General features: G+C 39.5%; 1 protein-coding gene across 2 annotated transcripts in view; it reads right to left on the bottom strand.

Moving 5' to 3' along the window:
- Window positions 1-10,131, bottom strand: part of Ccdc170 (coiled-coil domain containing 170) — a 91,131-nt gene extending 81,000 nt beyond the window's left edge. The window contains exon 1 of one of the 2 annotated variants that reach the window (XM_063232913.1): window positions 9,974-10,131. In XM_063232913.1, the coding sequence (XP_063088983.1) occupies window positions 9,974-10,057 (84 nt within the window). In that variant the 5' untranslated portion in view covers window positions 10,058-10,131. The remainder of the gene's footprint in view (window positions 1-9,973) is intronic. The other variant, XM_063232914.1, reaches the window with a different exon arrangement.
- Window positions 10,132-13,089: the final 2,958 nt, after the last annotated feature.

Here is a 13,089-nt window from a genome sequence, read left to right as displayed (position 1 = left end):
AGTCGATGAACCACTCTTGTGAGAATATATCAACCTCATTTCCACATCGGGGCCTGTGGTTGCTTTTGCTGTTTCTAAGAATTACCTTTCAGATCATTTGAGACTCAACCCAAATATCACCTATCATCCTGGAGTGCTCATCTTTCCTCCCCTGTCCCAACTGAACCCTGCCTTCACCCCACTGAATCTCCATCCCACTGCCCTCTCTCTCTCTTTTTTAAATCTTTGTTTATTCTTTGAGGTCCTGGAGGTTGAACTCAGGGCCTCATGCACACTAAGCATGTGGCTCTACCACTAAGCTACATCCTCAGCCCTTTTATTCTTTGGGACAGGGTCTCCCAAAGTTGCCCAAGCTTGACTCAGACTTGGTTCCTCCTCCCTCAGCCTCCGATTACAGACATGTTACATGCGCTACTGCACCTGGCACTTTATATTGTTTTTGAAATATTTACTGTTCCTGGAAATTACCTTATCTAGTTCTTTATCTTTTTCCCTTAGTAGACTATAACTTTTATGAGAGTGGGACCTTCTCCAAAATGGCGCTTGCTTTACCAAAGGCACCCATTTCACAGCTGCTAAAGGAAAGAGCTTCTGTACTTCCGGTGCCTGAACAGAGCACGTTGGGCCCAGTAAGTGTGTGCCAAATGAGAGTCTAGAGACTCATGAGGCAGAATATTCATGGTCCAAGATTCCTCCTACAGTCTCAATTTAGTCTACTCCAAACATACACCAGATTTCAACATCACCACTTCCTTTTTGAAATTCTACCCATTTCTTTTACCCCAAACTACAAGAGATTAGGAGGAGATACCATAATTACACTCAAGTCTTAAAATTGTTCCCCTTTGCATTGACATTGAGGTTAGTCTAAAGTGATGTTAGGATGCCAAAAAATACATTTCTGAAGAAAGCTCAGTAGATTCAGGAAGAAAAGCATGGGGTAAATCTGTCAGTGAAAAACCATCTCCTCTCAGATACTCAGAAACACAATTTCAATATTTATTGTTATGGAAAATGCATTTCCTGTCATGCTAAAGAGACAACTTTGGCTTTATCTTGAAAAGCACTGTGTAATTATCCGAGCAATACCTACCCAAGTAGACACAGAAGCTATAATCAATAACTAGGCTGGTATCAGGAAGAAGAGTGCAGTACTGTGGTCCATCTCAGCAACGCCTTTGAACCTCCACACCCTTAGATCAAAGTCGCCAAAAAGCACATTTCAAAGGAAAAAGTTGGAAGCAAAACAAAGAAAGAAAGAAACCTTGGGTAAAACGACAATGCATAAATAATTGCTGATGCAGCAAGCATTACTCCCTTTTTCAATTAAACAAATTTGTAAGCTGTCCTTGAACATGAAAAAAAGGTCTTTATAATGAGTTAATCTTGTTGAAGTTCAAACCAAGAAGTATTTACTATTGTTTGAAATATGGTGCACATAAAAAAAATTAAAAAAAAAAAAAGAAATATGGTGCACATCCTATGCACTAACACTAAGTAAATAGACACACCCACCTCTTTAAAATATGCAAAGAAAGTTTGCCCTCTGTTTGGAGTTCAAACTGCTCTCCTCCACCTGTTCTTTGAAGGTTTTGGCCTCAGGCTGTATGCTGAGACCAGCCTTCCAATGAGCAGCTACCCAGAGAAACTAAATGTTACAGTGAAAATGACAAAGTCCCACGTGAGTGAACAGATCATCGTTTCTTTAAAAAAAAAAAAAAAAAAAACTTTTTATTCTGAAATAATTTAGAATTACAGAAAAGTTAAAAGAAACAGCAGAGTTGAATACTCCTCACTGAGCTTCCCTTGAAGTTAACAGCTTGCATAACTGGAGTACCTTCCTCACAACTAGGAAACTAGCATTGTTACAACATTGTTAATTAAACTACAGATCTTATTGTACTTTCTCCAGGTTTTCTATTAGTAAGCTTTTTCTGATCAGGAGCCAACCCAGACTCTGATAGTGCAGTTAGTTTTTATGTCTCTTTAGTTTCCCCCCAACCATTACCTTGAAACTTTTAAAGAAAAAAGACTGCTGTTTTCTAGAATTCCAATGTTTTTCCAATGTTTTATTGTGATTTCACACTTGCCTGTCTGTAATAGTATAAAGTTCTTTTTTATTTAAAACATAAAATATCTAATTATTAATCTAATTTAACCCCTACAAAGAATACTTTCTAGACTTATGTACAATTGATTTCACTATCTAAAGATACCTCGTTCCATGACCAAAAGGAGAAAAAGAGAGTCCTATTGACTTTTCCAGACATATCTCAAATATTTTATGTTTTTTATTTTTCACTATAATATAACCAAATTCACATTTCAGCTTTCTTCCCTAATTTTATCTGGTTGACCCATCACATAGTAAGATTATGTTAGAAATGTTCTGCTCTACTTGTAGAGTTGTCTATTCATCTGTACAGATTTTTGTTTCTGTCAAATTTTCTTCTTATATTTCAAGGTTGTACTATGAAGTGCACATTTAGAATTATCACAACTCCCTGAAGGAAACTTTTAACACTTTGTGGTAACTCTCTGTACCCTCTAGTAAAAGTGCATCTTTAAAATATTTTGCAAAATATGAATATGGTCATCAGGTTCATTTTGGTTATTTCCTGGTATATCTCTTTGTAAACTTTGCTTTCAACCTTTCCATATTATTTTCTTTCAATGTGTCTTTCATTAATAGAATATTTTTAAATATTCTTAAAATGGGATATATTTTTGTGAGCTAACCTCTCATTTAGTTTTGTAGTTTCTGATACAAGGTATGCTTTCAATTATCTTTTTTTTGTCTTCTCTTTCTATTTCATTTTCTCTTCTTTCTTGTCTTTTTGAGTGGCTGTAGGTTTTATTCTTTTTACCTATAAAAGGCAACTGTCTGAGTTAATATAAAAACATGCAATTACAGTCAGCTGTTTCCTTAAATTTGATTTTGATAAAATAGAGAAGGAAAAAGAGAAAGGCGCAAACCAGAGGAAACAGTTTTTTAAAAATCAGAAGTAAAAAAGTTTTAAATAAAAATCAGAAATGAATACTTCTTCACACCTGTCAGAATGACTACAGTTTAAAATATAGAGGAAGAGAGAAAATCACCAGCATGGGCAAGAAATTGGAAGTACTGCACATTGCGGGGGGGAATTTAAAACAATATAGTCACTATGGAAACCAGTACAACAGTTCTTCAAAAATTAATAATAGAATTACCATAGGATGCAGCAAGTCCACTTCCGGTTACACACCCAAAGAAATTGAAACCAAAGTCTCAAAGAGAGATTTCTTTGCTCATGTTCACAGCAGTGTTAAGCCAAAAGATACAAACAAACCGCGTGTCCGTGGATAAATGAACGGGTATGAAAACATGTGTGCAGTCAATGGAATATTATTCACTCTTCAAACGGAAGGAGATTCTAACACATGCTATGACATGGATGAAAGCATTACACTGTGAAATCAGCCAGTCACAAAAGAACAAAACAGTATGACTGCATTTATATGAGGTTCCTAAAACAGTCAAATTCATAGAGACAGGGAATAGAATGGTGGTTGCCAACAGTGGGAGAGGAAAATGGGAAGTCATTGTTTACTGAGTACGGTTTCGATTTTGCAAGATGAAAAAACATCTGGATGATGGTGGCGATGGTTGCACAACATCTGTAAGTGGACTAAAGGCAACTGAGCCGGAGGCTCACAAATGGTGAGGACAATACACTTTGTGTTAGGTGTATTTTATGCAGTTTTTGAAGAGTTGAAGGGGTGGGAGTAAAAAAGAAGATAGACTTTGTTTTCTTCATATTTAAACAAGGTCAGCTCTAAGTCTTTGCTTTGAGTAACTGTAGCTCTTAGGAGATTGTTGCTATTTACATTTGCTTCCCTTAGTGATTCCATCAAATGGTTTCACTTAGTTCCTATATTGCAGAGAAGAGAGTTGCTCAATTTCCCAGCACTGGGTGATACCAGAGTCATAGTTTTTGATTGGGATCCTCTAGGTATGTGAAAACCCTGACATACCAAAAGAGCCGCTAGCCCACCATTTGTTTGTATCCCTGAAGCCAAATCCAAGCAATTTCCACTAAAGGACTGCTGTGCCTGTCTGCTGATTGATGAGGCTGCGTTATAACTCAGCCACTTTTTTCACTTGGTAGCATTATTTCAAAATGCCTGGCTGAAGTTTCGTAGTGCTGCCCAAAGCTGTTTATTTCTTTCCTCCCATCTTGAGCCATTTTGCTGTATGCTTATACTATTGTTCTTAGAATTTACCACATTTCTTAGCCTCGTAAAGCTCTGCTGATGAGATAATATATAAATTCAACTTGAGAAAAGTTGAGCATGAACTCTGGTTCATGCACCAGTGCCCCAGTAATCTTTTCATGTGTCTGCTTTTCTAGTTGTGAACTCTCAATTCTTCATGGAGAGCAAGGACTATCAAATTCAGGTTTGCATCCCTGGTCCCTCACCCAGATCCGCAATAAATTGAGTGTTGAGGTGGTAGGTGGGACATTGATTGTGGTGCAGTGGGTGGCAGCAGTGTTGATATCAAGGCAAATTCCAAGAGAGTATGAAGGAGACCGAGAACCAAGACCTTACACATATTTACCATTGCATTCTGAACAATGCCAAGTGATAAGTATTAGGATCCCACGTCCCTGGTGAGGACACAAAAGTTCTGAGACATTGAGTAATTTTCTTGGCCAAGGTGTCACAGAGAAGGTATAATCAGAATTGTTTGAGCCCAGTTTGATTCCAAAGCTACTACCCAGGTCCCTGCACTAGTCACAGGGATGCGTACCATCACTGCTTCGCATTTTAATGTTTTTCAGTGCAACTCAGTAGGAAAAAAATATATAAAACTTCAAAAAGAGAGATATTTAAGCCTCCGTTCCATCACTTATTCAGTGAGCCAGCCATTTCATTATCCATATAATGGGAAATTTCTCCCTTACCTTCCTAAACTGTAAGATTATCTTCAATGAAGCATTTTATAAACTAAAGGTTGATAGTAAAAAATGCTGGCTTTTCCATTTTTGATATCAGTAACATCGGTCTCTTTCAAGCCAATTAAAATATAAAACAGTGGAAATTCCCCTGTATGCATGTAGTGATTTTATCTTAAAAATCTCTATCTGAATCTATGATTCAATTAATCAATAATTTATTGCTAAAAAAAATGAAAAGGTAACTTTACAGTGGAAACATCTAGAAGATATTACCATTTGGAGATATCACAAGCAATGGGACAAGCAGAACAGGCAGCTCCTGATGTGCTGCACCAAGATATAATATGTCTTAAGCAATGCCCACCAAAAATCTAGTCATGAGAATAGATATTTGTTTTTAAGAGAATGATTGTTGCAGGTTTACAGAATCTAAGATGGAACTTCCAGGAAGACGGCAGATGGTGAACAGGAGAGAAACGGCCTCTCTGATATTTGGAATCCAGACAGTGGACTATAGCAACGTGAGGCACAGAAGAGAAAGGGTGATGCTTCAACATAGGCAAATCAATAAATACAACACTCCGTATTAACAGCGCCAAGGACAAAAACCACATGATCATCTTGATAGATGCAGAAAAGCACTTGACAAAGTCCAACACTCATCCATGATAAAAACTACACAAAACTGGAATAGATGGTCTTTATCTCCACCTGATGAAAGCCATCTATGACAAATCAACAGCCAACATCATACTAAATGGACAAAAACTGAAAGTTTTCACTCTAAAATCAGGAACAAGCCTAGAGTATTCACTACTTTTATTCCATATAGATCTGGTATAGTTTCGTTAGAACAACTGGACAAGAGAAAGAAATAAAAGGAACAGGATGGGAAGAGGAGAAGTTAAATTATCATCATTGCAGCCGACATGATACTCCACATAGAAGACTCCACAAACTCCACCCAAAGACTCTAAAGTTACTGACCAAATTCAGGAGCATAGCTGTATACAAAGTAAACACTCTATAGCATACTTGTACACAAATAACAACTCACTGAAAGAAATATTATAGAAATCACACCTTACAGTAGCATTGGAAAAAATGAAATACTTAGGAATAAATCTAACATAGGAAGTAAAAGACCTTTACACTGAAAACTACAGTACGCTGAAAAGGGGGAAGAAGAGGAATATTAGAAAATGAAAAGGTACCCCTTGTTCTTGGGTAGGAAGAACCAATGCAGTAAAAATGGCCAGCCAGACGTGGTGGTTCACGCCTGTAATCCCAGCACTCGGAGGCTAAGGCAGGAGGATTGTTGTGAGTTCGAGACCAGCCTAGGCTACAAAGTGAGCTCAAGGCCAGCCTGAACTGCATAGAGAGACCCTGTCTCAAAAAGACAAAAAAAAAAAAAAAAAAAAAAAAAACGGCCATACTCCTAAAATTGTTACACAGATTTAATGCAATCCTGATCAAAATACTAACAGCATATTTCACAAAATTAGGGGAAAAATCTAAAATTCATTTGGAACCAGAAGAGTAAAGGCTGTTCTGAGCAGCAAAGGCAAGCCAGGGTGCATCACAGTCTCTGACTTGAGATTATACTACAAAGTGAACAGTACAACACAGTAGTGACAAAATAATAATAATAATAAATCAGACCAGAGAATAAATGGAACAGACTAGAAGATACAGAAAAAACACCAAATACACTCATCCCTCTTATCTTTGACAAAGAGCCCAAATACCTTCATTGAAAGAAAGTCTCTTTAATAAATGGGGCTGGAAGAATTAACTTTCCACACATCAAAGAGCCATTGTCTAGATCCATATCTCTTACCATGCACTAAACTAAAATCAAAATGTATCAAAGATCTAAATACTAAAGCAGCAACACTGAATCTGCTGAAGAGAGACTAGGTAGAACTCCTGAAGACGTAGATGAGGGCAATGACTTAATGAACAAAACCCCAGTCTCACAGGAAATATCATGAAGAATCAACAACTGGGACCTCATATTATTAAAAAAACTTTTGCACAGCAAAGAGATAACCCACAGAGTGAAAACAATTTTTGCCAGCTGTCCCTCAGACAAAGAACTAATATCTAGAAAGTATAAAGAACTTAAAAGAATTAAACCCCAAATTTAAAGATGCAGTCCAAAAATGAGCATCTGAAATAAATAGACACTTCACAGATAAAGAAGTTGAAACAGTAAATAAATATACAAATAAATGTTCAGCGTCACTGGTCATTCAAGAGATGCAAATTTAAACGACGAGATTCTATTTCATTTCAGAAAGAATGGCTGTTGTCAAGAAGTCAACCAGTTGGGCTGGGGATTTAGCTCAGTGGCATAAGTGCCTGCCTTGCAAGCAGGCAGTCACGAGTTCAATCCCCGGTACAGGGGAAAAAAAAAAAAGAAGTCAAGTGCTGTAGAACTGTGAGGATAAAGGAACCCTCCCCTATTGTTGGTGGGAGTGTAGACTGGTGCAACCACTATGGAAATGGTTGAGGAGTGAGGAGAGTCCTCAAAAAGCTAGAACTAGAAGTTCCATTTGACCCAGTTATTCTCCTTCTTGCTATCTTCCGAAAAGAATTAAAAGTATCATATCACAGCAATATATGCACACCCATGTTTACAGCGGCACAGCTTACAACAGCTAAATCTTGGAAACAGCCCAAACCATCAAGCAATGAATAAGTAAAGAAGATGTGAAGGATTACCCTGCCATAAAGGCTAAGCCTGAGACATTCTTAGATAAATGGTTGCACCTTGAGACCACACTCTTAAGTGAAATAAATCAGACCTGTGTGTTCAAATATGGCATGGCTTTTCTGATGCGAGAAACCAAAAGTGTAAATAAGGACCAAAATTTGTACTAGACATTGTGAAATGTTTAAGAAAATTGTATCAAATGTTGAAGTGGAAAAAGAAACCAGGAGGGAGGAGGAAGAAAAAAGAAAAAATGTAAACAGAGATTTTGTAAGTAAGGAGAGGAAGAGAAAGGAAAGGCAGGGGATGGGAAAAGTCCAATCAAGATACATAATGTACAGGTACAGGTTCCCTATGGTTAACGTTGTTCCCTAAAATGTACGATAAAACTTCTTCAAAAGTTCAGGATGTGCATGTGCTATGTCTATCCTTGGTTTTGACTGACAGCTTTGTTTTACCATATTTGACTTTATTCTCTCCCCCCCCAAAAAAGTAATAAGAACTAAGGAGTAATCAACCCCAAAATGTGTAAATTGTGTTGTAAAAAAGAGAGGGAAAAAAGTGCTCTAAAGTATACAACTGCAAGTGTGTTTAGGGGTGTTAAACAGCTGACCATATTAATGTTTTTGGTTGGATCATTGAACACAACTGTTTGAGTCTCACTGTTTGAATGTCCACTTTGTATGCTTTGATACTGTGACTTGAGCAACTATCTCTAAGATGATAATTGTAATCTATTAACTGGTGATTTCTTACTGGTTTTTCTTTTTTTTGTAGTTCTGTATTAATTGTACCCTTACACTGCTTTGTTTTGTTTTGTTTTTTCTCTTTTTCCTTTTAAATAAAAATTTTTTTAAAAAGTTCAGGATGTGGCTTAGTGGCATAGCTCTTATTTTGCATACACAAGGTCCTGGGTTCTATCTCCAGCACCACCAAAATAAGAAAAAAGAAAAATTTTAGGCCATGCCTGGTAAGTGCAAGGTCCTGAGTTCGATTCCCAGAAAAGAAGAAGAGGAAGGATAAGCAGGAGGAGGAGGAAAAGGAGGGGGAGGAGAAACTAAGATGTAACAGCTAAATATATGTGATCTTGGAACGAAAAATTTGTAAAAATCTCATAACTGGAGTAACTGGCAAAATTTAAGCAGATAGTATATTATTTAAGTAGGCAAGTTGTTGTAAAAAATACTAAATATGATATTCTCAATTTGATCATTGTATATTAAATTAGCAAACTCCCTATTCTTTGATAATGCACACCAGAGTGTTTACAGTAGAAAGTCATGATGTCTATAATTTACTTCGTGCTCACCAAACATATACAAATAGCATAAAAATACTGCCTCCTTATGCATGAGCTGATAGGCTTCATTTATAAGGGACAGACACTATGTTGGGGTAAAATGTAACGTTGGACATGAAAACGCCTGATGGAAGAAACATTAGCTTTTTTTGTATATAAAGCTATACTTTTCCACAAATGCATCAGGAATCAGGAAAAGCTAGATGTGGGGACATAAGACAACAATCAAAGGTGCTGAGTATTAGATTCTGGTAGCATGTTGGGGAATCCAGCTCTGGATTTGAGTCTAATATCCCCCAGGGATGTGTATGCTGAGGGCACCTTTAACATGAGCACAATTCTCACTTCTCCAGGCACACAGGATACCTGGGGACAGAGGTGATTCACATTCAGCCCAGGCTGAGCCAGCCAGAATTCTTCCTCTGCATGTGTGCCTGTGTGTGCATGTGTGCGTGTGTGTATGTGTTTGTGTGTGCGTGTAGCACACTTGATTCCTGCAAGTTCCCAGTACTTAACTCCCTGGAGTAAGCTGATTCAAGACAACTGAATTATTGCTCCCGGACTGGTTAGTAACCCTGGGGGTGGCGACCTTCCCCTGGCCAGCGTTAGTCCTACCACATCAGCTTTGGAAAAATGCTCACAATCACGTCTCAAGAGCTAAGCAGGGAAACTTAATGAAGGAATTGCATATGGGAGGGGGCAGGAGCTGGCCTGTCTGTCGAATTTAACCACTTTGAAGTGGTCAAAGGAGACGCAAGACACAACCTAAAAAGAAAATACAGATGCACTTTACAAACTCCTGACCTGCCCATCATTTCTAAACTTAGCCAGGTACCCTAGTCCACTGCCCAGCCGGGAGAGCGCTGCTGCAGTTCCACTCCAGCGTTCAGGAGGCCGAGGGTGCACAGGGGTTGCGCCCTCCAGGTCATCCCGCCCGGGGCGCTTCCCCTGCTGGGAGCTGGGCTCGGATGACTACCCATCCCCCAGGTCCTTCCTCCCTGGCGGCTGGACCTGTACCTGGGGCGCGGGCGACAGGGCGCCCAGCGCGGCATCGCGAGTCGCGTCGAGGCTCCTGGAGCTGGTGGAGTCTCGGTGGCTCATGCTGGCTGCAGTGTGGACGCGGAGACGCCCGGAGCCAAGCAGCGGCTCAGTGGCCGCGCATCTCCCGGGCAACGGATAAACACCCTGGCCAGGCGGCTAGGCGAGGCCTGGCTGCACAAGACCTGCCCGCAGCGGCAATCTCATCCTCGGGATGGTGTCACCCCGCGGTGGCGGTCGAGGGGTAGCTGGGCAATTTGGGATGATAGAGATGAGGTCGGTCTTCACTGCGGGACTCCAGGAACTGCGAGTGCTGGGACGAGACTGCTGTCACAGCTTGTGGACTCAAATGTGAGCTTCATGCATTTATTTTGCACCTACTGTGTGCAAGTGCGACTCTGAGCCTCCGCCCCTCCCCGCCAGGTTTGCATGCCCTTAGGTTTAACGCTCTCCTGGTCCAGGCTGCAATTCTTAACAGTGTGTTTGTTTTTGTTTTTGCTTCTATTCAGTATAGGTTGTAGTACTAAATTATTACATGGGAAGTAGGTAGTACATAACATATCTTAAATCTCTTTATCATTCCCTTTCTTCTGCCCACGTCCCCATCTTTAGATCCTCTTCCCCAGAACTTCTTAGTTTTTGAATTACCCTGAATTCTCATTTTGTGCTGGGCCCAAATTATGTAGCCTGTGATTTAACCGTCTCAAGACCCCTGCATGGAAGTAAGGTGCCAGGAATGCTAGCCACAGCAGCAGCACAGCTTTGTAACAGACTCTTGGGTGCCCAGTGAGCCACCTCCAGCCGGACCCACCTCCTAGCAGCACAGTCAGCTGAACGGGTGAATCCACTACTGAGCATAGCAGGCCTGTGATCCCATCACCCTGCAACAGCCCTACTTCTAAACATGAAATGGGGGGGGGGGTAATTCAAGATCTAAGCCACAACATTTCCCATCATCTTAGTTACTTTTCTCTCATTGCTGAGACAAAATACCCAACACTCAAAATTAAGGAAGAGAATGTTTATTAGCTCACATTTTGTGGAGGGTTCAGTCCATAATCAGCTGGCTCCAAGACAAAGCAGAGGAAGGAGAAAAAGAGGGAGCTCAGATTGAGAAAAATTTAGTCTCAAATGTTGAGAGAAGACCAATAGACCTTTTGCAGGAAAAGGACATCCCAGGATGCATTGAGCATAAAGCAGAAATTCCAGCTCACTCTGCCACAGTGCTAAGCCCTATCAGGAAGTACAATGATAAGCCAAGTGCACTGAGATGTGTGTTAAACAAACACAATGTCTAACAGGAGATCAAAAGCCCCGTGTAAGTACCTGGGGTAGGGGTGGAAGAAAGGTCCATAGATTCAGGCACAGGGCTTCTTTGGAGCTCTCTTTATGCTACAGACTTATTACTCAGATTGCTTCCTTTTATTCGCTAGTTTCTTTTACAAATGTGTACGTTTCTCATAGGAAAATTTGCAACTGTAATAACCTCAGGGCGTTTAAATGCTTGTCACTGTATCTGTTCTTAGGACATTTTCATTTTCTAAAACTTGCGGAAAAGAGCATGCTTGGTTTAAATATTTTTATAAACAACTAGCAGTGGTCTGAATGTCGGTGTCCCTCCCAAATTCAGAGGTGCTGACTTTGGAGAATGATTAAGTCGCTTAAAGAGTGAGATGGGTGCTACTGTCAGAGTGATTCCCAGAGCGGTCTGCAAGGACGTAGCAAGAAGGCGCCACCTACCTGTCAGACGCCAAACCTGCTGGCATTTTCAGCTTGGGTGTTTTGACCTCCAGGAACTGTGAGACATAAATCGTCATTGTTTATAAACTATCAGTATAAGGTGTTTTGCTTAGAAACCCAAATGAACTAAGAACTGACAGCTACTTCTGTCAGTTAGCAGATTACTTGGTGAGATGTTGAAACCTTCTGCTACGCTAAGTGACAACATTTAAAGATTATTAAGTCACTTCCAGCCCTTTTTTTACGTTTGCTTCAGTTGTTTGCCTGTCCCTATATTGTCTCTCAAATGGATGAGCCCTTCTTTAGCAATAACTTGAGTTTTATCAGTTCATTATGAAACAAATAGCCATGCCTTCTTTATTGTATTGTGATCTACAGCTAGCTATAAAATGACTTATCAATGTCGCTTCCAAAGACCTTCATAAATTTTCATTTCAGTTATTTGTAGGGCCCATTTTCTTTCTTTTTCCCCTGTATTTGACCATACATATTTTATACCTACAATAAATGTAATGTTTTTGTAACTTTACTGTAAGCTAGGCTGAGAGACCCACAGAGAGCTTGCTTTGTGCAAAATAACCAACTCAAAAATCTTGTCTCGTTGTTAAGGTCAACTATAATTGTTCTTCTTTATCAAAAAGAAAGTATATTTCAAGATATTTTAGCTGGGCATGTTGATGCATACCTCTAATCCCAGCATTTGAAAGGTTGAGGCAGGAGGATTGCCATAAAATCAAGGCCAGCCTGGGCTACAGTGAGTTCAAGGCCACAGAGGACTACAGAGTGAGATCCTGACTCAAACAAAGAAAGAAAGATATTTTAGCTGGATCAACATAACCTTCTGAAAAACACCCATGATAAATATATTTTTTCTGGACTTTCATAATTTTACTTAACAACAAATTCAGTTTTAATGTTTAAATTCAATATGTCCTGAACTTGTCAGAGAGATGAGTATACATAATACCATTATTCAGGGATTCACTGGAGTTCTCTTTCAATTGTAGAGTTGCAAGTTTAAAATTTTAGAAAAAGATTGGAAGGATAAATGGGGCAATCAATGTTAGTATTTTTCTATTCTGGAAAGCAGTCGGGACAAACAATTTAAGTCGCTCAATGTGCAGTCAAAGCAACACTGTGCCTTCTTGATCCACCACTACTAGTATAAATATCTTTTTACAGTCTAGTGGATGCTATTTTTTGCTTGCATTTTTGTGCTTTTTCTTAGTGATTTTGATTATTTAAAATGGCCCACATAGTCCTGAGGTGCTATTAGCATTAAAAAGCACAATAAGCTGTGGCCGCCCCAGGAGGAAAACCACCAGCAGCTCCCAAGAGCCCCAGCCATGTTGGAA

The sequence above is a fragment of the Cavia porcellus genome, unplaced genomic scaffold, assembly GCF_034190915.1.
Source record: "Cavia porcellus strain 051 isolate PalLab524CR breed Dunkin Hartley unplaced genomic scaffold, mCavPor4.1 scaffold_22, whole genome shotgun sequence".
In the NCBI taxonomy this organism is placed as follows: domain Eukaryota; kingdom Metazoa; phylum Chordata; class Mammalia; order Rodentia; family Caviidae; genus Cavia; species Cavia porcellus.
Note: the sequence above shows the minus strand (reverse complement) of the source record. Positions and strands in the feature narration are given on the sequence as shown.